At 34.2% G+C, this 25449-nt stretch overlaps 1 protein-coding gene across 1 annotated transcript in view; it reads left to right on the top strand.

Annotated features, from left to right (window-relative positions):
* LRP1B (LDL receptor related protein 1B) overlaps nucleotides 1–25449 on the top strand; it is a 575326-nt gene that overhangs the window by 483736 nt on the left and 66141 nt on the right. The window contains exons 53-65 of the mRNA XM_065751000.1: nucleotides 565–687; nucleotides 1313–1453; nucleotides 2589–2776; nucleotides 3497–3680; nucleotides 5813–5898; nucleotides 9358–9480; nucleotides 10271–10452; nucleotides 10944–11143; nucleotides 19608–19796; nucleotides 20508–20656; nucleotides 21524–21617; nucleotides 23101–23217; nucleotides 23371–23490. Of these exons, the coding sequence (XP_065607072.1) occupies nucleotides 565–687; nucleotides 1313–1453; nucleotides 2589–2776; nucleotides 3497–3680; nucleotides 5813–5898; nucleotides 9358–9480; nucleotides 10271–10452; nucleotides 10944–11143; nucleotides 19608–19796; nucleotides 20508–20656; nucleotides 21524–21617; nucleotides 23101–23217; nucleotides 23371–23490 (1896 nt within the window). The remainder of the gene's footprint in view (nucleotides 1–564; nucleotides 688–1312; nucleotides 1454–2588; nucleotides 2777–3496; nucleotides 3681–5812; nucleotides 5899–9357; nucleotides 9481–10270; nucleotides 10453–10943; nucleotides 11144–19607; nucleotides 19797–20507; nucleotides 20657–21523; nucleotides 21618–23100; nucleotides 23218–23370; nucleotides 23491–25449) is intronic.

Genomic DNA, 25449 nt, shown 5'->3' with positions numbered 1-25449 from the left:
TTCCCTAATTGTTCAGATGACAGCTTCTCCAACCATGCAAACTATTGCTTTCAGTCTTCTGAGAGACATTTGTGTTGTGTGTCAAATGTTCAAAAGCAGTTTCATTAGTGGTTTTGTTTTATAAATGCATACAAAACTGGTATAGATTAAAAATACTGAAGTTATGTCTTTTCACTGAATGTATATCCTGTGATATATTGTTTCTAGTTTGGGATATATTTTGTGTATTTATGGTTTTTAAAGAGCTTTTTTTTTCAGAAGACTAACGTAGGAAGGAAACCTATACTTTCCAAATTTTGTTTCTCAGAAGCAGACCTTAAGTTGTAAACACCATCCGCTTCTGAAATCATTTGTGTTGTATTATGTGAGATGCTAGCTACCTTTACTTCTTTGTTCATCACTACCAAGATGCATAAATTCTTCTGCCATTTATTTGTGTAACGAAAGATGCAAGTTAAAGTCATTTACATTGAATGCTCTGAAACTACCTGTCATTTTTCTGTAAGAAAGTTTGTCTTATTCTTTCCAATTTAATCTATGCTTTACGTACTATATTTTCTTTAGCTCCTAATAACACTTGTGATGAGAACGCTTTCATGTGCCATAACAGCATCTGCATTCCCAAACAGTTTGTATGTGACCATGATGATGACTGTGGAGATGGATCAGACGAATCACTGGAATGTGGCAAGTATAATAAAAGTAGAGTAAATAGAAAAGTTCCAGACTGTTAACTGTAGGGCCTTCTTGCAGGGTCTGTTACTTTAAAGTCACTATTGCAAAAGAAAGCTCTTTGCTTTCACACATTAAGAAATTCAACTTGATATCAACATTTTAACTTTGAAATTCATGAATTTGATACATTTTTTTTTTGTGATAGTCTGAGAAAATATGTGCTTAAAATGGTGAAGATGATTATATGTGTTTCAAAGAGAAAGCTTCTGTGTTGTAAGAGTTCTGTAAAACTATTTGGTGAGTAATTTCTAAAATAACTGTTGGAGAACTATTTCCTGGTAATTAGGATAAAGCGATGCTTACTTAGGAAAATTTTTAAGATGCATTTGTATTTATTTGAGAGCTGCATAACTACAAATGCATTGGTGAGAATTGTTTCAGGACTATACAGCACTGCATAAAAGATATTTGATTTTTTTCTCTTTCTTGGTAGACAGTTGTGAGTAAGCATATATCTCTTTGTATCTATTAATGGGGGCAAAAAAAAAAGGCAGCCAATGCAATTATTTTGTGTATACAACATTGTATGTCAAAAGTATTGAGCAAGGTACGAAATTATTGATTACTGCACTTCTAGGATATCGTCGCTGTCATCCTGGAGAGTTCACTTGTGCTGATGGAAGATGCCTGTTAAATTCCCAGTGGCAGTGTGATGGTGATTTTGACTGCCCGGACCATTCTGATGAGGCACCTTTAAACAAAAAGTGCAGAAGTTCAGGTCCGTATTTAATGTTTTTTAATAACTTGTGTAACCATTCTTCTTCAAAAACTGTTTGGGATTGTAGTTAGGCAAATGTAAAATATCATATCTGAAATATGCAGTTCTTTGGTGATGAAATATTCCTTACCTTTGACAAACCACATGTAACTGCTGAAATTTCAGACTTTAGTGAGTACATTAGGAGTTTCTGCTACCAGTCTCTTGACATTTCTACTGAAGATCTTAATATTATGAACATTCAGAAGAGTTTCCAGATAATCTCAAAAGGTGCAAATGAATTTTACAAACTGTGAAAGCCTTGGGATTTGTGTGGTACAGCTGCTGATACACGAATTTGTAGCTATGTCTAGCAGTGCTCCCTGTTTAAGGATCTGACCTTTTTCTAAAGTAAGTCATTCATTATGGGAGGAAAATTCCCTCAAGTTATCTTGTATTTCAACTTCAGTTCTCCCTTTAATTTTTCCAAATCTAACTTTAAAATCTAATTACAAAAGTTCTCTGAAAGAAGTACAGATGTCTAATTAAATCTAGTTCTATATGATAGTAAAAGTTCTGTGTTATCAGTGTAACTTTTCGTACCTCTGATTTGTATTACAGCAGATAAATGATATGTAACATACTTCAAATTAGAGTTCTAATTTTCTGTACATCATTTTAACTTGTTTGCTGTAATCTTCTAGGAGAGATGGTCAGTCTCTTCAATACACTGACCAATTTTGACCAAGTTTGTCAAAGATGTGTTGCTTTAAATTTTCCAACAGTCGAAAAACAGATAATAGTATCAGCAGAAGAAGGGATACTTTAGAATATTCAAGACATGTTACTAAACACCACAGCACTCATGGGGGAGAAAAGCCATGCTTTCTAAATCTTACAAAATGTTTTGTACAGAGATATGATAGAAGTTTCTCAATTAAATGAAAACAAATGTATGAGAGAATTCATCCATTTTTCAGCAGAGGAATAAACCCTTAAAAAATAGAAAGGATCTACATCACCACTGTTAGAAAGTAAAATTCATTTTTTACATTGTTATGTTCTCTTACATGCTCACATTAGACCTGATATATGAGGAAATTAATTCCAAGTGCTGGTAAACTACACAAAGCTGTGTTCTCTTTTTCTTTTCCAGAGCAGTCATGTAACAGCTCTTTCTTCTTGTGCAAAAATGGCAAGTGTATTCCTCAGAGTAATGTTTGTAATAACAAAGAAGACTGTAGTGATGGCTCTGATGAGAAAAGTTGCCACATTAATGAGTGCCTCAGTAAGAAAGTTAGTGGCTGCTCTCAAGACTGTCAGGATCTTCCTGTTGGATACAAGGTGATTATCTATAAAATATGGTGTAATATAATGTCAATTCTTAACTGTTTCTTAAATATTCTGTGGTAGTGATAAAACTCTACTGTGTTACCTCCTGTGATGAAGCGTCTTACATTTGGAGTTCTCATTCACATTACTGTTTCTGTTACACAGACTGATAGAGGTTATCAACATTTCTAAATATTCATAGAATCATAGAAAAGTTTAGGTTGGAAGAGACTTTTAATATCAAGTAGTTCCACCACCCTGCTATAGGCAGGGGCACCTCCCTCTGGACCAGGTTGTTCACAGTCCCATCCAGCCTGGCCTTGCATGCTTCCAAGGAGGGGGAATCCACAGCCTCTAAAATTATATTTCAGCCTAGCAACATGTGTAATTGAAGCTAAGAAATGCCAAAAGGTGTTTGTTGTTTTCCTGAACAAATTGTTTGAAATTATTGAAAAGGTGCCTTTTTCTTCAGTTATAGAAGAAAGAAGAATTCATCACTCCTAACAAGAGGGTTATTTGAGAGGGAATTATATTTATGATCACGCCAGCAGTAGCTGGGAGGAAATGTGCATATATTTGTCTCCTAACAGTATGAATAGCAATGCAATTAGAAATTTATCTATAAAACTGATAATACTTGAAGAAGTTTATGTTGCTAACGTGTTCAGGAGATAATAAAAAGAGTCAGCAAGTTATTCAAAATGATTGTATTTGTTTGGGAATTTTTTCCAGTGCAAATGTTGGCCTGGATTCCAGCTGAAGGACGACGGCAAAACGTGTACAGATATTGATGAATGTTCATCTGGATTTCCCTGTAGCCAACAATGCATCAATACATATGGGACATACAAGTGCTTGTGTGCAAATGGGTATGAAATACAGCCTGATAACCCAAATGGCTGCAAATCCCTTTCAGGTATTGCTTTTTTTTGTGTGTGTGTGTAATTTGTAATCTTTCTTTGTAATTTGTCATATTCCTTATCTCCAAGGTTTGTTTTGCTCCTTTTTTTGTGCAAGATAAGCAGTTACTTCGAAGTACTTCACTTCAAGAGATAATAGGAAAGTAATAAGCTTTATTTTTAGTTAGTTTAATTTATATTGTACTCAAAGCATTTTTGGTGAGTTGTTAACAATGGATTATGATAGCTTGAATTATTTTTACTAGAAAAAATATCTGGATGGTTTTAAAAAAAATCACATAATTCTACTTCTGAATTGCTTAATAGCATTATATTTCTGTAAAAGACTTATGTCTTATTTCATCTACTTTAGAGTACTAAACTGTCCTTGAAAGTTCCCAGTTCATTTTATGAGTGCGTGGCAAAAAATAAAAATAATAAAAATAAAAACAGGAAAGTATAACAGAAATTGAAAAATCTATTATTCCTAGAGCATATAAAATTTTCCACTCCCATACGTAATAAACAGTAAAGTTCAAAATATATAAGAATGCTGTTTATATCTTTACACCTCTCTCAATTCCCCTGATGTTATTTTTATAGACTTTAGTCAGTAGGATTCATTAGGTGAGTGAAAGGAAGAGCAAAATGTGATCAGAAAAGAAACAAAATTCCATTTCTCTTTTTTGCTGGGTTTTGTTCATAGTACAGGCCATCTTCTGCTTGTACAGACTTATTTTCCAGCTTTGCAACAAAAAATTCATTTTGGATGGTTGATTTGTTTTATTTGTTTTATTTTTGTCAAAACTGCATAGTTTCTTTCTAAATGGTGTGAAGATGAGATTATCTGTTTCCCTTGTGTTCATAGATACGTAGAATCATAGAATCCTTAGAGTTTTAAGGGACCTTTAAATGTCATCAAATTTTAGTTAATATCCAGGTGCTTCCCTGAATAATCAGAGAGAGCACAGGATGAAGTAGAGATGCAGTTTTGAATTACTACTTTACTGCTACCTCACACCTTACAAGACACTCATACGTTGAGAAGCTATAGATTGCCCAAACAAGGAGATCTGGAACACATAATGGGATAGTTGCATACTGGAGTTGTAAAATAGCAGACTTCAAAAGTGATAATGACAAAGCTGTTTGATGGTTGCTTAGAGAGGAGCTGCCAACGTGTGAATATTTGGTATGGTTATGACTTCTTGCATTAGTTGCCAGGAGAACTTCATAACAGAGCAGAGCCTTGTAGGCTTTTTCCACAACTCACCAATGCTGTTCTGAGGATGATGCCTCAGATCTATTATGAAATGAAGGATGTCTTAGGAGTTAAGCACATGGATGAGGTGGGACAAGGTATTCAGGACAAGAGCGGAGTTGCATGGACAGCGCATTGTGTCTCAGAATCATAGACTGTCTGAGATGTAGATGCAAGTCTTACATATGCTTCCTATCAGTATTTTTTTTTAATCAGTATTTATTTATTTATTTTGTGCATCAGTCTGTGAATAGAGCAGAACTAAGACAGGCTGATTTTTTTTCTTTTATTACTATGCATGTCAGTTTCGGAGATGTTTCATAATGATGGTGTAATTGTGTATCTGAAGGAATATTGTTTAATAAACTAGAAATCTGGAAATAAAAAAAAAAAAAGGACACATCTGGCATGAGTTCAGAATTGGAAAACCATGTTATGTCCAAATTGCTGTTTAGTTATGTGTAGAATGTTTAGAGTATTGGGGTCCTGAAAAGCTATGTTCAAAACGCATTTTGTTTGCAACAGAAAAATAATGTCTTAGTGATCCTTTGAAAGTGTTCAAATTAAGTCAAGTGGCATGAAATTTATTTCAGATTTAATCTCCGCCATTAAATCAGTATAAAATGCAGTATGGTTCCCATATTACAAATGTAAAAAAGTTAAATTACATTGGACGATATTCTAATTGATTGCCTGGTTCATTTTTATACTGCATCATTGATCCTTCTCGGAACATTTGAATGTTTTAAATATTTCTTTCATCCATAACATTGATCAGAGCATGTAACATTTATTTTTCCAAACCATCTGTATTTCAGCATTGTATTCCTGATTTTCTATAAATTAAAGTAAAAGCTAGTCTAATATATTCTTTCTCCTGGGGTTTAGATGAGGAACCTTTCTTAATTCTGGCTGATCATCACGAAATAAGAAAAATTAGTACTGATGGATCCAACTACACTTTGTTGAAACAGGTATAATCATAGTCCCATGCTCTAAGTTTAACTCCATACTTTTATTCTTCTTTAATGTGTGCAACTGACAGAAATATCATCCTACAATTGGCACTGTATGCAACACAGAACAACTGCAATACCTTTACAGTTTCAATAGAAGTTTACATTGACTATCTTATTTGAGTTTGAGATGATCAAGTGTGAGGCAGTTGTTTTGTCATTCTTTCTGATGGTATCAAAAATTGTTATTTGTAGTCCACTTCCACTGCAATAGGTTTTGAACTATTTTTATATTTTTATTCTTTTTAAAGCGTATGTGTGGCCATGTATTGTTTGGTCTAACTACTGTCAGAAATCTGTTATTTTTATTATTTTTTTTTATGTAGATAAACACAATTTCAATATTTGGAGTATTATTACGTATGAACACATATCTTTGGCTAAAGCTGATTTTTCTGTGTGATTGTTCTAAATTGTTAGGCAAGACTACAATTTGAAAATATCTACGAAAATAGTTGCCCAGTTGCCTAGTAAGTACAGAGCTATCATTTTAGGAGTTTCTGCTCTGCTTCTATACTTCACCTAAGTGTAGTTATCTTACCTCGGATTGGATTTCCAAAATACTTTTTAATGAAAACATCTATTTCCTTGAATATTAATGTAACAATTGAAACAGACTAGAAAATCAGTTGTGCCAGTCAATAGCATTAGGCATTTTATGACTTCTTGTGTCAGTAAGCTGTGCATCTTTATGTCACAAAAGAGGTGTTAAGGTTTTCAGAACAGTAGTTGCACAATTAATCGCCTCGCATTAATCATTTAAATTTATTTAAGCATAGCAAGCGTTTTGTCTGTTTGTTCTGAAATCCTTCTGACGGTTTCTCATTTACATCTCACTGACTCTACTCTTTTGCTGGTATATCTATTGCTAGCAGCCTGTGAAAAGAGGGGAGCATCAGCTGATTTTCTTTATGGTTGGTGCTGACAGATTGGCTCAGTGCTTTATCAGACTTGAATTTAATGAATTCCTTTTCACTACATTAGGAACAATGTAGCTCCAGCCATTGAAGAGAATCTTTGGTTTCCATATCACATCAATTTACTAGTCTAATATATACTTCAGCTTTTGAAGTCTTTCATCCTGTATATAAGCCTTTCTTGAAAATATACAGATTTGACAGCCAAAGAGGAAGCTATACCAGCAGAACAGGCAAGCCATCTTCCTCATGAGAACATCTTTTCGTCCCTGTATTGGTACAGTGAATCAACTCTAACCCTTTCTTAGACATCTGCCAGATGAAGGCAAATACCAGAGCTCCCTGGCGAAGGAGCAAAGATCAAAACCACCCTTCTCTGTGCATTTGGTCCATGCTTTGTTTAACGCTTGCTCATACGAACTCAGAGTAGAGGAGCTGAAGACAGGAATTTGTATAGTCTTCTCTGAGTTATGCTTTACCCTTTTACTATTTTTTTATCCAATTGTACATAAACAGTTCAACTGTTTGAATTATATCTCACCTATATTCTTTGCTTTCCATTTCCTTCACTCATAGTCATCAAAATCCATAGGGTTTCCATAGGCAAAGTAGATCGACTCTTCATCCTCATGATTAGAAATTTACTGCTGTTATTATTATTTACCTCCTTTACTTTTTGTATTGAGGCACCAAGGGGACTACAAATTTTAGATTAGAATATGGTATGCTGCATGCAACAGATGAGAAGCTAACGCAGCTGACATCATCTAAAAGTTTTATCATTCCTTCTAAAAGCAGACTAGACAAAAAAGACAAAGAATAATGAAGGGAGGACTTTCAAGAGCTATTTAGAACAGGAAGAGAAGATGTGGTCTGGACAGAGAACTCTGTTGCAAATATACAGAAACAAAAATTTTTGCAGTTGATTTTATGAAAAGTATTGTAGCTAAGATCATCCTAAAGAACATGTTTGCAGCCATAGGATTAAAGGCAGTCAAATTCATCCGTTAGCTTGGTTTCTTCAGAAATGTATATGGTATTTTAAAAGATAAAAGGATAAAGCTTATTTTTCAAAAGTTACTGACTTTGATTTCTAGAATGTTCTAGATTTCTGATAGACTTTTGTATTCATTCATCTGTGGTTTCCTTGTTAAGAAATCGCAGTGGGGCTTTATCTATAGTTGCATGTGCACTAGTAGTAAGAAAAGAGAACCATTGTTTTCCAGCACAATTACTACTGAAGGAATTGCAGCCAATTTTATGTACTAAAACACTGCATGCATGGATATGTGATTTTTGAAAATGAGCAGTCCTCCAACAGTGCTTTGTTTCAGGCTTCCTTTACTGATATTTTATACTGTCTGATCACTTTTTCTTTCCTCTATGTTCTACTCAAAAGATGGATTTAACTTATTAAACTGTGGTTTGCAGATAGGCTGCATATCACTTTCAAGGCAATTAAATATTGTTCTTCTTCATTGTTAGCTAGTCTGGAGCATTCCCTCTACAGCTATGAATTTCATTAATGAGGGAGGTTGCCTATATACCTGGGAGTAGAAGGTCATTGAGGTGGTAACAGAATTGATGAACTGATCTTCTGGTTTTAAAAGTGCAAGCTTCATCTATTCTTTTTACTGTTCCTGTTTCACCATTTATTGATAACAACATCTTTGTACATTAACTGTGATTTCACTACAAGTCAGAATGTTAAACAGATTATAAGGCAAGGCTTTCCTATTTTCAACTGAGGAAAAGAGACCCACCATTTGAAACTAATACCTCTGTTTCTTATCTGCTATTTGGGATGAAAAGCCACTTATTACATGATTACTAGTTTTCCAGCCTATAGACTCTCCTCAGCCATGATCACCAATCTTTTCTCTTTCTTTTGGTGTACTGGCTTGGTAACTGGAGGAATAGGAGTCTTCCATATGCCTGCCTCTTCTTTAACTTTTTTACTTCGTGTATATACTACAAATATATCTATGTATGCATAGTATAGTCTAGCATCTGAGAACTTAAAACCTCCTTATTCAGGAATTAAAATTACATTGCAGTTTATAATTCCTGATTCATTTTTATTAATAATAAAAAGTAACTACTAAAGATAATAAATATGACACTAAAATCAGAAATAGCATAGTTTGCCATAGTAATGCCAAGGGTAGTAATTAAGAAAAAGATTTAGCAGAAGTTTAAGTATTTACTGAAAAATTCTCTTTATTGTTAGAAATTAAATATGTCAGAGCTTCATTTGGTTTCAAGACATCTCATTTTTTGGAGGTGTGATAGTTAGAAATATGGTGACAATTAAGTTTTATCTTATTCTGATTGTTTAGAAGTATAGTAAATTAAGGAGACTTAATAATAGCAGTCAGTAAAATAAAACATTTTGATGGCTATTATACACAGCATAATTTGCATTCTGAATATTATAACATATTCCATATTGAAACTTACTTGAATAAGTGGACTTCATTTTATTTTTCCCTGTTTCTAGGGACTAAACAATGTGATTGCAATAGACTTTGACTATAGAGAAGAGTTCATCTACTGGATTGATTCCAGCAGACCAAATGGAAGTAGGATAAACAGAATGCGTTTGAATGGAAGTGACATCAAGGTAACTGTTGATTAATAGTGTCAATATTAGAACGATTTTTAGTTTGTTTGTTTTTCAGTATTTTAGGAAATTCTCCTTCATGGTGGTACTTTAAACTGTGAAGTAAGGTATGAGTATACCTATACACAGTATAATTTATCAAGTCATAGTAAAATTAAATTTAATTTAGAACTTGTCTGACACAGAGGTGGAGACTAACAGGACTGCATATATGAGCTAAATTCTATATGACTTAACTGAAAATTGACTGAATTTTTACTTCAGTGGGGTTTCAGCAAGTAAAAGAAAAAAAAGATGTGTAAATAGGTAAGCTTGTTAAATATACTGATCTATTACTTCTTTAAATAATGGCTTTCCTTTGTTTTCAGTGTAGTCTTGTCCATGACAAGGGAGAGAGACAACGAAAATAACTCAGTATCTTTGATATGAATAATCAGTTATAAAATAACTGTGCTCACTTCTGTACAGCCTCTGTTTTGCTTCTGTACTGCAGTGAGTTCACAAATCCACTATTAAGCACATAAGTTTGCATTTTTTCTTAAAGTTGTGATTTGCAGTAAGGAATTTTTCATTTCCTCTCTTATGTCTGACCTTTTTCATAGATAAGGAACACATGAGTGGTAACATGCCCTGTGAGTTTTGTTCTGTCATTTTACACTGGTACAGTATTCAGAGAGAAAATATTGATGATCAGTGCATTTAGTTTTCATGAGAAAATTTGTGTTTTTCATTTCAGAAATATGACCCTGATTTAACCTCAATAGGTTTCTTTTAATTTTTGCTTTTCTAGGTAGTCCACAATACAGCTGTTCCCAATGCACTGGCTGTGGATTGGATTGGAAAGAATCTATATTGGTCTGATACTGAAAAGAGAATTATTGAAGTGTCTAAAGTGAATGGCTTGTACCCTACTGTCCTTGTGAGCAAAAGAGTGAAGTTTCCCAGAGATCTCTCCTTAGATCCACAAGCTGGGTATGAAGCAACTGTTTAGCGGTTATTCAAGGTTTTGTCAGGCATCATTGTTTGAATGTTTCTTTTTTTTGGTTTTTTTTTTTTTTTGTTTGTTTGTTTTTTAACTTATTTAATTATTATTATTTTAAAAAAGTAATTGCATTACAATATATGTGATAAATTTGGTTCTGTCAACATCTATGTAGGATATGAGAAAGTCCAATCTGACAGTGCATCAAATTCCAAGATATCAAGCCTAAGCAACTTAAGTGCTCTTTTTACCAGTTTGGATGAATTTCTGAAATGCTCATCTAAAATGAGGTCTGCTGTTCAAAACCTGTATATTTGTTGCAGGTAGTTCTAGAAAAAATAAATCTAGAAAATGTAAAGATGTAAAGATCGTGGAATAATTACCAATTAATTTAGTTTACTTCAAAAATACATTATGTACTGTGACTCTTGCATCTCTAAACCATGCAGCTGTTGTAGTTTGTTGGTTTTATTTTTTTAAGATACTTGTACTGGATTGATTGCTGTGAGTATCCTCACATTGGTCGTGTTGGTATGGATGGCTCCAATCAAACTGTTGTCATAGAAACACGGATCTCTAGACCTATGGCTCTTACAATAGATTATGTCAACCACAGACTGTATTGGGCTGATGAAAATCATATTGAGTTTTCTGACATGGATGGATCTCAAAGACATAAAGGTTGGTCAACTACTACTTCTTTTGTTTTGGGTTTGTTGGTTTTTTTTATCAGTTTGAAAATTACCGAACTGTTGATGCTTTGTTTGTTACTTCTAAATATGCAAGGACTGCATTGTAAAATGTTTTTTGCAATCTTTTTTAATAGATTTTCCTTTTTACCAGCATTTCAAAAGGTGCTTTTCGTATTAGTGTCCTGTTATGAATAGGAATTATTTTTTATCATGCATACCACCTTTCAAATATGTTCATAGGAAAAAAAGTAAAATGAATCAGAAACTCTGGGAACTGACTCAGCAGATTTGACTACTCTATTCATTCTGTATTCAAGAGTATGCTTGTTATGTATGTTCTTGACCAAGTTATAAAGTTGACTGTTGAAAGTGACAGGGAGATTTCCTGGGTCCATGTATTACAATGTGGCTAAGAGTAGCCCTTTTTTTTAAGCTGAGAAGACCTGGAAAGTTTGCTCAGCAGGAGTCATTGAGCAGACTAGTATTAGTAGTGTAATTTGAGGCTTTCTTGGTGGATGGATTGAATAATAACTTCTGAAATACTTGTATAATGAGCTAATTTTTATTCCTTTGTTCACCTTCTCACCTAACAGATAATTAAAAAGCTAGTATCTTTTACCTATAAAGTTTTTTTAAAATGTTTTATTCTGTGATGAGTACTTCTCATATTCAACATAGTACAATTATGATATAATCTTACTCTTTAATTCAAATGTATGAAATAATTAGTGTTGTTTTTGAGGTTTTTGAGGTGTGTTTTTTTTTTTTTTTTTTGTACGATTAAACTATTAATTGAGTTCCCTTCCACAAGCTTTACTTTAGAACCACTGTTATCCTAGTAAAACTCATTTCTCTGTGGGCTTTTATCTCATAGACAGTGCCCCCAGGTTTTCTCTGAGCCAGAGTTCATGAAATGACTACTTTACTTCCAGAGTGGAATTTTGCTCTCAGATGAAAAATAGAAAATATTTCTAGTACTTGTGCTCAAGAAGAATAAATTACAAATACTAAAGGAGCAATTCAATGACAGCTTTTTGAAATGCTGGGTTGGAGAGACTACAGCAATAGCTATGAGAGCTGTAAACATTTCCAGTGGTTTAGATAGCAGTTACAGGATGTTTTGATGGTGCTAACCTGATTACCTAAGCAATACTTGTCCCTGTCTTCAGGCTAAACAGATATTTTTCTGACAGAATAAGCAAGTCTCCATATTCTTCTTGTAGTTATTCCACATGCTGCTATCCTGCTATTTAGTTGTCATAGAATTATTCTCGTATGCTTTATGTATCTTTCAAGGGAAAGAAATAAGTAATGGCCACACCTAACTGCAGTCATCATATCTTTTTACAAAATGTATCAGAAAATGCCCCAGTGACTCCACAAGATCCGCGAAATAAATCTTTCTGGAATGGGTAAATCTTTAACGTGTCTTGTAAAGAGAGCTTCTAGCAGTCTTAGGTGCTTCGTGCTAGAAGCTTTTTAAGGACAAGAAGAGCAATATTAGGATATCTTTAGATACACTGCCTGTTAAAATAAAGGCTGTTTTTGCATGCAACTGCTGTTTAATTCTATTTTAAAAATTTAGGTTCTTATTTGTAACACTTTTTACAAGGTTTTTTGTTTTTTTTGTTGGTTTTTTTTTCATATGAATCTTAAAATAAAAATTCAGGAAAAGAAGAACATCTGCTGCTTTTTCTCTTGTAAAATTCCTCAGCATTTCAATAGAGAAGTCAGCTTTTATAATTGTCAAGAGAGGCCTAGTAAGAACTTGGAAAACATGCTAACTAGGCCAGAAATCTTGCACTACTTGGGAGCACTTCTTGGCACTAAGGGCAGAAATGACCTTGCTTATCTATTTGAAGTTTAATGCATGATTATGTAAACAGTCTTTAGAGCTTAGCCAGTTTAGCACTGCGGCATCACAAATGTTATGCACAGTAAATGATTAAGCAAGCATTGAAGCACTAATCTGGCTAAGCACTAAGCTGTTTTACTTCTGTAAGTTTGAAGGAAAAAAAAAAATAACATTCAAGAATTTGTCAGACTTAACAGCTGCTGTTGGTTCCCATTTCCCAAAGGAGATGGAAGCTTCATGATTCCCTAGCTGTCTGATTGCTTCACACAGGTTTCCCTGTCCTTCTGAGATCTGGACATAACAGAGCTGCCTACCAATTTCCAGTTTTATTATTAGAACACAGGAATTTCAGTAGATGGAAACTACAGAGATGGACTTTGATAGTCCAGCTGAGGAAGTACAAAAACTCCTCTGAGCTAAGGTTAGAATTTGACAGTGACTAGTTGATTGATGTTTCTAAAAGCAAAAGTTTATGACTTCATTGCTGCATCATGGAGGGGCATAAAAATTAAGCACTAAATATTGGTTGAACTTTTAAATGAGCTGAAAACTTGGAAATGCATTTGTTGACTGTAACACAGTAATCGAACATCAGGACTTTTCAAATTATTATACTAGAGAAAAGCTTAAGATTTGGCTTCTACCTGGGTGTTCACAGATCTGTTGAAGTAAAAATTTAAAGTAATGATTAAAAGGCTTTTGGAGATTATAGCATGCTTTGTTGTTGTTGTTTTTAGCATCCATAATTTCAAGAATTGCTAATTGAAGTCTTTGTAAGGAAAAGGAGAATATTTGTCTGATTCTGAACTATGCTACTTGAGTTTTACAGCAGGGTAAATCCAGTTATTCATGGAATTGTCCACGTGCAAAAGTAAGGAAATAGGTGACAGAACTAAATTCCTTCCAGATCTGAATTGTAGTTTTCACAGATGAAAAGTTAGAAAAGTCTGAGAATTTTTAACCTGAAGTGACAGATAAACAGTAGTATGAATATCGCAACAGGTTTTTTTTCCAGCTTTTTTGTCTGGAACTGCTCATCAGAGCCACATCTGATACTAGCACAGAGTCATAATTGCTGGACATCTGCTATTCAATTATAGTACTCATAATTGTTCAGATAAAATTCTCCAATTCATGCATCTTCCTAAATCTGATTATTATACTGTATTCTATTTACTTAAAGGCTACTATTTAGGAAAAAGGACACATTCCCCTATATTAAATTCACAGTTACGTTTCTCTAAGGATCCCTATTCTCCAGTTTATGCACACCAGTTCATGAAGATTGCCAACAGCTTGGCTTCTATATATTCCACTGTGGTAATTTGCCCAAATTTTAGTAAATTATAAACCTCTGAAAATATTTTTTCTGCATATGCATTCAAGAATTAATGGACATTTACTGGTAATATCTGTACTTCTGTATGACTATATTGAATTTTATAGTTAAAAATCCCAGTTAGCATTATTTTCATTTCTGAAATCCTATCCACATTGCTATATTTATATAAAAATACTCCCCCCCAAAAAAAAAAGAAAACAAAAAGAAAACAAAAAAAGCAACTGTAGTTCAAACAAGCCAAAAAAAGAGAGATTTTTTGTCACCAATACAAATTAGAGCGTATTGACTTATCTCTGGGTCAAAATTAATATATGATGTGAGACCTGCATTTTAAGTCTATGTATGTTCCTCACATGACTAAGTATTCCCTCTTCTGGAGTTATGTGGATTTTCTTCCCTAGAGTTCATGCAACACTTCATCTCCTTGTCTTATGTTATCTATTATCATTTTCCTTTGTACTCAACTATCTAATCACTTTTTTTTTATTGTTATTATTTGTTGCAGTTCTTCCATTTTCACTTTTTAGCAATTTTCTATATTCTTTCCTCCTGTTTTTTTTTAATTATTTTTTTTTCCAGCTTTCTGTTTGGTCTACGCATTCATTCTTTTTACTGACTTCCTTTTTTCATGAAATTTCTCATCTTCCTTTTGCTCTTTGGTCGAGCGCTATTTGGGTTTAGCAGTGCATTCCGAGTGTAAGAGAAATCATTATTTATGTATAAAACCAAATCCCAGCAGAGAGTGTATGGAGGAAGAGTGTTAGAAAAAGAGAAGGTTGAGGGGGGCTCGCCCATCTGTAACAGGTGGCAAGGCTGTGGCAAGAAAAAGAATTAGGAAAGTGAACTTCCAACATCTTAGTTTTGCTTGGGGTGGAATTGTACAGAAACTGAGTATTACTTAGTGATGATTTTGCATTTTATGTGTTTTATCCCTGGTAATTGTTGAATATGTTGTTGAATATGCCCTCATAATACATTTTACTTCACAGATGAGAAGAGCAGGATCTTGAAAATCAGAGTAAGTTATCAGTTTGCATCTACAGGATTCTTTCAGTGTAACAGTCTAAGGCATTTTCTACTTGTTTTTAGTACTTTGTATGTTTCAGTATATGAAAAAATGACATATATACTCTGAGATATACTGTATTGCAAGGCATACGAAACTTGAGTCACTGAAAGAACTCAGTGGAAGCAATTAGCAGAGAGATTCTACTCAGGCAGGGAGTTAGGTGAGGAAATGAAGGCACTGTTTGCCTCTTCCCTTGCACTGCAACAGCTGGGCAGGATGTGTACCCACAGTGATGGAGGCTGAGACCTGCAGCCTTTGTCTGATGGAACTGCACGGCAGATACTGCTTGAGGTTTTGTCATCTGATAGGAAGGGAAAATGATATGCATAGACATCATATTATTTATATCCTTGATAGTCTGACAGGGACTGGCAAAAAGCACATGTAGTAGTAAAGTTCATCTGGACTGTTAAGGCAGTATACACTGAACTACTAAGCTGCAGCCATATTGTTTTATTTGTTATTTTGGAGTGTTTTGAGATATGGATTGGGCGTTAATTAACTTCAATCCAATTTTTAGAGCTTTCATAGTGGTTATAATGTAACATAGTTACAAGAAACATTTAAAATAAAAAATAAGATTAATTAAAAAACAAACAACACCAAAAATAGCAACACAACAGCGGTTCAATACATAAATAATTGTGGAAAGTAACTTATACCAAATGAACTGTAGTTCTAATGGATGTGCATTAAAATGTACAGCTGCTTAAATTCTCCATTAGTGTGATGGTCACATTCTGCCCCTTATGTTGGTCTTATGTTATTTTAGTATTTTACAGAATATATTACTAATGGATTTGCAAGTAGACATCTTGACTACATGTTTTCAAACAGGTGATGCAGGGAAATAATTGTAACTCTAATCAGTTGGTTTTTTTTCCTCTGAATTTGCAGAAAGTAGATTATTTTCACAATGCTCGCTAAGGAAAAGTGAGAAATTAGTCTTGGTCTTCTATTTAAAAGTGCAATGCAAACCATAATGTATGCAGTGAGGTTAGTAATTAGTGTTGTAACTTGTACCAAATGTATGTATGTAATTTACGATGAGGTAGATCAGCAGCTACAAGTATTTTCATGTGGATTTCCTTTTAAGGTGAAATTAATTGTGCATTTGAATATCTGAATTTATTTTTGTCATCAATCTGGAAAGAAAAGTAAGCATTTGTTCATATTTGTACTCAGGATATGGCATTTTTTTGTAATGACTGGATAAACAAAGAGAAAATAACTGTTACAGATATTTTTCATTGGAATGGAGTACCACAGAAGACTAAATCAAGATAATTTTATCCTGTAATTCCTCTTCATGTGCATTAAGGCTTTTACGTGCCCATTTATGCTGGGTTTATTCTTAACAGTGATCAGAGTAAGAGAATACAGACAAATTGAAAAGCACTTTTTTTTTTTTAGAATATAGAAAAATGGGAGAGGTATCTGGCATCTTCAGTTTGATGCCAAAAGTGGAAGCAAAAGTCATAATTCATGCTCAGAACTTAAGTAAAAGTAAGATAGATGGCTTCATAGATAGGGCAGTTTCTTGCAGCTTATTCTGTCCGTATGGTATGTACTCATTTTTAGAAACTGCCCTTAATGATCACTGGGGAATTTTCTGAAGTTTTGTGGAACTATCTACGTTGTTTGATAGGCTTGTAACATTTGTGCTGTGATACAACCCTGTGACCCAGGGGCTACAAGTAAACTTTCCACAGTAAGTACTTATAATCTACCTGAAATTTAAAAATGCTCAGTTTATTGTGCTTAAGTCTCAGTATATGAAGACAGCATGACGAATTGTGTCCAGTGACTCAAAATCACATGATAAATATCATAGTATGATGAAGCAGCTGAAAGATTTAATTTCAGTGAAGTAACTGCCTGAGGAGAGTGCCTCCAAGTAGTCCAGTTCTTCTTACTAGATGGTGATTCAAAGCAAAAGATGTTTCTTCCACATAGCATGCGTATACACAGTTTTGATGAACTCATCTTTCAGAGTTAAAATTTCCTTCCTCAAAATGATATTAATGTGTAAATTCTGTCCTTCTTTAATTAATTACAGTAATCTGGTAGTAAGCATAGGATATGATAATTAGTATTCCCAATTAATAACTATGCTGAGGCATTTCAAACATCATTCACTTTTTAATTTAAATTAGTGATGTGTCCCTTTGCCGGAACAGAATTAAGCTTAACTCAGCATTATAAAGATGCATGTGAAGCTTGAAGAATAACTCTAGAAGATTCAAGGAAAATTTTAAGTGAAAAAAAATCTTATGTTAAATGAAATAACATAATGAACAGTAATGACCAACTTTTGACTGCTTAGTCTCAGTTGTGCCTAGATGAGGACTTACGTATTTATTCTACTATATTGCCAGAGATTTCTCCCACAGCATACTACACTTAAGGTGTCTAATCTGCAGAAAATTCTCCCCATCAAGGGATTTACTCAGTACACTCCAGAGCTGAGTAGGGATGAAATTAATATGCAAGTGGATGATGTAATTATGTGATAAGTATATAGATTTTTTCACAGGACAGACTAACTCTGCTCCAGCCATTAAGTGTTTTTCAGAGTCTGGGATTTTTTTCTTGTAATGTTTTGATCTGTCTCTCATTAGAAAGTATCAGATTGAGAAAATAATGGGAATGTCTGTACTTTCTTTAGACAATATTCTTCCTTTTTTTTTAATTCTTTTAATTCTTTTTATTCTTTCAAATTCTTCCTTTCTTCTAATTTCTTGTTATGTTGGTGACAAAACTGAAAATAACAGTACTTCTATAACTCTTTCTTTTGTTGATAACACGAAAAGCTTGGCAACAATTGACACTGGGAATGATTCACTATGTTTTGCAGATGCTCTTTTCACAGCATGTTTCTGCATGTAAGGGAAGCTTTTCTTGAGGGTACTGTAGTATTTAGGGATCTATGCCAAAGTAGCATGTGACATAAACTTCAAAATTCAGATTTTTTCAGATTACACTCTAATTTTTCAGAAATTCCGTGAAACTGATTAAAATAAGGAAAAAAAAAAGAAAAAATCATCCTGTTATTTTTATTGGATGGCTATGGAAGGCATACACGGAAGGGAAAATCATCTCAGGTCTAAGAACCAAGGTTTCCTGGAGTAGATGGCAGCATACCTTACACTGAATTTCAATTTGTTGAAAGCAGAAATTTTTTTAAAACTCTTACTCCATTTACAAAGTATTGCTCATCAATTGTCAGTGGACTGTGGACTGTTCCAGCAAGAAATTTGGATTGGCCAAACCTATTTAAGCAAGTTCCAGGCATTTTCATTGAAGAAAACAAAGGTGTTGAAGGAATATACAGTTTAAAATAACAGATGCAGGTTCTCTAATTTGTCTTATCGATAATTAGTGTAATTCAGTGATGAAAGACCATAATTTACAAGTTGAGCACTGTGGTTAGGTGTTCTCCTGTGACATTTGTGACTATAATTGCATGCAGTTAAGCTGAGGGTTTTTTTTTGTTATGTTTGCCAAGAACAAATAGTCCATGTATACAGTAGGATGAAGGACATCCCAAAGCTTTTCCTCCCTTTTGTCCATCCTTCCTCTCTAAAATGATGTTGACTTTGTATTTTGTGATAGTGTAATAATATAATAAAATGCATTAGCACTTTATGGTGTTTTTTTTTAATTACTGTATGCTTAGTTCTGCTAGGAATAAGCAATAAGCCCTCTTAACGTTGTGTTTAGTACAATGCTGTTTCACTTGTCAGCATGTTTTCCCAAAATTAAATGGTAGTAATTGTCTTAAATACTATCACATGCAATACGTCTGTAGATATATACGTTATGTTTTGTGTGTTTCTGATAACTTTTCATCTTCTGTAAAGAGTGGGTTAAGGTATACTTATGTCTTCTCCTACTTAGAAACTTGACATCTGATTGTTTAGAAGCTAGAGGTGATTTTTGTTAACTGAAGTTTCCATTACATTAACGTTGATTGGGCTGAGTGATTCCAAGCAAACAGAGCTCACATATCCCCATTCATGTTTCTCATAACTGGTAATAAAGAACATTTTAATCTTGACACACTGTTATGACAGTTATTCTCCAGACGTTGTATAGCAGTTGTATCTGTCAACCTTTGCAGCATGGAATATTTTAGTTGGCAGCCTTCCAAGAGTGAACATTAATCCCAACATTTCTTCTTACAGTCCCTAATCAAGATATTCCAGGGGTGATTGCACTAACATTGTTTGAAGACTACATCTACTGGACAGATGGGAAAACCAAATCACTCAACCGTGCCCACAAAACCTCTGGATTAGGCAGACTGTCACTGATTAACTCTTGGCATACCATAACTGATATCCAAGTGTATCATTCTTACAGGCAACCTGATGGTAATTATCCTATATTTTCTGTTCAGCACATTGATGTATTTCACATAGAAACCAGTTCCTGTTTAACTGAAGATTATTTATCATCAGCAATTTTTTTTTGTATTACATTGAATTTAGAAGTCTTCAAGTGAACTTCTTGAAATATAAATCTGATTGATGTTGTAAGTATATGATACAACTTGTTCAGTGAGATGAGCTATCCTATGAATTGTAAAGTTGTGTTAGAGTCCAAGTTACCACTGATGAAGATCAGAACAGTGTGTCATGACAACTTTTAGCATGATGACTGCAAAAAGTAGAGAGAATGTTAATAATTCAGACTAATAGTGTTGTTTAGAAGCCTGAGACTGAGAAAATGTCCGAGAGCATGAACATTTGTATTGCATCTTATCAGATGTTCCATTTATTGGAGTTCGAGGTGAATGCAATTTGGCAGTTGACCCAGATTAGCTGATTTTTTGTCTCATTATTACACATCTTTTTTTAAAGTGTCTTTTCTTCTTCTCATTGTTTCATTAATGAATGTACAACCTTTGTGATAATTAGTTCCTGCTCACACACACAAAAGAATAGCTTAAAGGCAAAAAGAAAGGGATTTTGTTACAAGACTTCCTTTGTAAAGCTAACGTGTGTAATATAATTTTCTTCTATTACACATACTTAGAAGTAAACTGAATATGCTCTGATATTTTTTTCATATTCAATCTGCAGTGTCTAAACATCTGTGCACAGTAAACAATGGTGGATGCAGTCATTTATGCCTTTTAGCCCCTGGCAAGATGCATACATGTGCCTGTCCCACTAACTTTTACCTCGCTGCAGATAACAAGACATGCTTATCAAACTGTACTGCCAGTCAAGTAAGTGCGTGTGTATATTCACTTTACTGGATTTTCAGCTGGTTTTATATAATAAATGGTGGTGCCCATGAAATATGGAAGCAATTCTTAAAGGGGGTGAATACTAGGTAAATGTTGGATGTATTGAAAGTGTTTAATTTTCGTGATTATTTGTTAAAGTAAACTTGAAAATGCCTTTTTTTCTCCTATAGAGTGTAGAGCTTGTTCTCTTAAACGTGAATGTTTCTTCCGGTCATTAGAACAGATGAAGCTAATAAATCTATGAAAATTAAAGTATGTAAGATAGAATTGCAAAGATATATATAACTATTCATGAATGAGCAATTATTACTCAAATAGAAGAAAAAAAATTTCGGTCCAGTAGTTACATAAGTAAATAACAGGGTTACAGTAAAAGCAGTCCAGTAGCTGAAATATAAATGATAGAATATGCAATTACTTAACAATTGTATCAATTAAAACACTGAAGGTGGATTAACATGCAAGGTGGATCTCCTGCAACTTGAGACACGTATTTTGTAGTGCAGATTACAGCTGAACAGTGCTTAAATGATTGTTCTGAGTAAGACCTTAAATGATCAAATCATGGAATGCAGGAAAATTCAGTGAGCAGTTTTTGTCAGTGGAACTACAAGTGAGTGCACCAAAGTCATTAGAACAATAGTGACTTCTATCAGCTGAATTCACAGTGCACTGCATCTCCAAAGACAAATAAATAGGTATTAAGAAATCAAAATATATTGATAATTAGTGGAGCAATGACATAACCACTTAATTTCTCATAGTTTATGCTGTTTTTGGGAAAGGAATAAAACAAACAAACAAAAAGTATGAGTAAAATCTTCCTTCTTTCTCTCTCTTTTTCAGTTCCGTTGCAAAACTGACAAATGTATTCCATTCTGGTGGAAATGTGACACTGTTGATGACTGTGGAGATGGCTCTGATGAGCCTGAGGAATGCCGTAAGTGTACTCTAAATCTGAAACCCAGTTTTGTCAGTAGAGTTGAAAATGAATATACTGCTTATAGGCATTAGATAAATTCTCTGAAAGCTTTTGTTTGCAGTATTGGTTTGATTTCCTCCTTCTCTGTCAGATTTGGAAAGGGCAGTGTCTTGTCTGTCATCTTGTAAATATTTTCCTGATCAAATGTTTATTAGGCACCCCTTAAGATCTCTGGAAAAAAATAAAATTACAAGTTTTTCATGTTTTAAACCTTTATTTAAACCCTTTGAAGTTTTTATATTTCATAGCTGTGTTCTTTCTATGTTTAGGAAAAAAATTCTACTAAATTTATTTGATCTTTTATTTCACTTTATTTGTGATGCTCACCGGTTTATATTTTATTACAGTTATTCAAGTTTCACCACACATTATCACTGAGTGCAATTTCCAGAATAACAACAACAATTTCTCTATCCATTTCCTACTAAGAATCTTTTTATTTTTCACAATATGTTTTATATGTATATATTTTCATTTCATACTTCTATAAATATTTCCAAATGAGAATTTGAGGAGCTGAATCCCACCACTCTAGTATGAACAATTTTATGTAACAATCATTTATTATGTATTCTATCTAACTTTGACCCCTTATCTTGAAAGGGGAGCAGATGCAGCACATTTCTCAATAGCCTCCCATGGTACAGATAGCCGGTTCTCATAGTATTTCCCCATTGAATTGTAGATGACTGGAAGCCAATTATGATTTTTCAGCATCCTAAAGGATGACTGATGTGAGGCAAGTAGCAGACTGTAAGTTTACCTGATTGTTGGAAAAATACCTGTCCACTATACTGGGTTCACAAAGAGAAATGTTCTTGATGATGCTGTTTTCTTTCCCAGTCATTAACTGCTTAGTACTATTATTTTGATTTATGTAGATTAATATATTTTTGTATTCTTACCTCAAGCTTAAATGCACAGAAAACTCTGCTATGTGTTATGGTCTTTCAGATAACAGTCTGAAAGCCTTAAAACAAATAATCAGCATACATAAGATTGCATTTCCATAAATATTTATAGCTTAAAAATATTGCTGTGCATAATTGTCCACTTGCACAAACAGTAGTGGCCATGAGAACAAGCAGTGGTGGCCATGTCAAGAGTGAGACAGTGAATTTCTTAAATGCAGATTCAAACTGAAATGTTTATACCCTAAACTGCAAACTTATGTTCAGCTACAGTAAACGTCCACCAGCTGAGGTCTGCACCATTATTAAAATATAACTATAGATGCGTGAATTTAAAATCTCAGACTTTGAAATTAATTTTGAAATGCCAGACATGCGTCTTCCTTAGTATTATCTGCTTAGACTGTGGCTGTGTAGTTCAATACCAATCTTCAGCAATACTTCTGTTAGATCCATAGAGGAAGAGTGCTATCAACACTTTACCATTCCTCTGGCAATGTTTATAATCAGTTTGTGGTTCTTTTTCCCAGCTGAATTCAGATGTCAGCCAGGACGCTTTCAGTGTGGAACTGGACTTTGTGCTCTTCCAGCCTTCATCTGTGATGGAGAGAATGATTGTGGGGACAATTCTGATGAACTGAACTGTGGTAGGTGTTTATTATAGAAATACTATGCTGTTGTAAATGCTGTGATGTGCGTTCTGCCAAGAAAGTGATTTTGTATTTTTACTTTGACTTTAATGTTTTAAGCTTCAACTCTTAATCCTTTTAACTCGATATTTTTATTCTTTAACCTTCCAGACACACATGTGTGTCTGTCAGGTCAGTTCAAGTGCACAAAGAACCAGAAATGTATTCCATTAAATCTGAGGTGCAACGGACAGAATGATTGTGGTGATGAAGAAGATGAAAGAGACTGTCGTAAGTTACGTTTAGAGAATTTTGTTCTGATATATGTAGCTGATTTTAAACAAGATGATGAAATAAAATATGTAAAATAATGTAAATTTCCTCCATGTAAAATAATTTGAGGAGCATGCAAAGCAGTTAATTCACTGAGCTGTTTGATAATACAATGCTTTCTATACAGAGGACAAAGTAAAATGTCGTTTATTGACTTCATTTTTTAAAGTTATTATGGAAAAAAAAAGAAATGTGTAAACAAATTAATTTCAAGCATTTAATTGCGTTTCTGACTTAGGCTGAACCATCCATTTTACTCTTAACCACCTCACAAATGACTCATCTTCTTGAGGCTTTCATCTTCTATGCCTCGTGGCACCATATTTCAAGAGGAGAAAAAAAACTCTTTTCTGCTTCTTTTGTTGTATATGTTGGATATGTTGTATATCCATAGTTCCTTCACTATATTTTTTCATTGATATAGTTCTCTACTTTTTAAATTCATCCTTCTGTAGGGAATTCATTAATTTGCTTCACTGCCATTTACACAGATATACATCTTACTTTTGGTAAATCCTATTTCACTCCATATTTCACAGAGATGATTAAAGAAAATATTTTCAGTTAGACTTGAAATATATTAAATAGTTTGTATTTTAGGTCATTCTGGAATTAAGGTGATGGTGCTGTCTTGAGATGTTTCTATCCTTCATTCCATCAATTAGTCAGATTTACAGCTGATCTAAAATGGTTAGGCATGTTTTCAGAATTAACTTTCTCAAAATTGCATTTCTATGAGGAATATCTCCTCCAATAGAAGGGTTGCTAAGGATACAAAGGCTTTGTTAATTATCATGTTTAATGTCCATCTTCATAGTAGCTCAGCAGAGCTCAGACCTCTGACAGACAGTATTATATGCTCATTTATATGTTATAGAAAATAGATTATTAGGGCCGGGTAAACACCTGCAGAAGGTAGAGGGGATTGCTATGCATCATTCTTTATAATGAAGAAAGCATATAGAAAGCTCTGAAGGTTCCCAAAACTATATGTTGTAGCAGGCATCTACAAATAAAATGAAATCAGGGCAACAGAGCCTGAAGCACAGCATTGTTCAGGGACTGTAAGAAGTATAGGAACAGGATCAACAACGACAGAATTGAAAACTTGAGATGTTTTAAACTAGAGAGGGATAGGATAATCTGCTGTGATATAAAGCAAGTTCTTCAGTGTTCTGAAACTTATCTATCAACCCATCTGCCAAGGGACAGAATAGGGTGGAGGATGGGTTCATTATACGTAGTTTTCATTTCTGTCTTTCTTATCTTACACCTTAATAATCCATTCTTAAAGTTTGGAACTTAATGATCGTTGTGATCTCTTCCAACCTAAGTAATTTTACTATTATTGTAGAATCATAGAATGGCCAAGGTTGAAAAAAGGGCTGAAAGATCACCTATTTTCAATGCCCCTGCTGTGGACAGGGTTGCCAGCCACACTAGACCAGGCAGCCCAGAGCCACATCTAGCCTTGCCTTTAATGCCTCCAGGGATGGGCCATCCACAATCTCCCTGTGCAACCTTTTCCAGTGGGTCACCACCCCTGAGTGAAAAACTTCTTCCTGACATCTAACCTGAATCTCCCATCTTAGTTTAAAACCATTCCTCTTCATCCTATCACTACCAGCCCATTTAAACAGTCATTCCCTCTCCTGTTTATACACACCCTTCAAGTACCGGAAGGCTGCAATGAAGTCTCCCTGGAGCCTTCTCTTCTGTAAACTAAACAAGCCCAGTTCCTTCAATCTTTCCTCATGAGAGAGGTGCTCCAGCCCTCTGACTGTTTTAGTTGCTCTCCTCTGGACCCATTCCAAGAGAAAGATTCCATCTTTCTTGTGCTGGGAACCCCAGACCTGAACACAGTAGTCCAGACGGGGCCTCACAAGACCTGAATAGAGGGAGGCAATCAATTCCCTT

Source organism: Cyrtonyx montezumae, unplaced genomic scaffold (assembly GCF_038088225.1).
Source record: "Cyrtonyx montezumae isolate F1298 unplaced genomic scaffold, pur_monq_1.0 scaffold_7, whole genome shotgun sequence".
Lineage (NCBI taxonomy): Eukaryota > Metazoa > Chordata > Aves > Galliformes > Odontophoridae > Cyrtonyx > Cyrtonyx montezumae.
The sequence above is the reverse complement of the archived record's forward strand: the minus strand, read 5'-3'. Positions and strand labels throughout refer to the sequence as shown.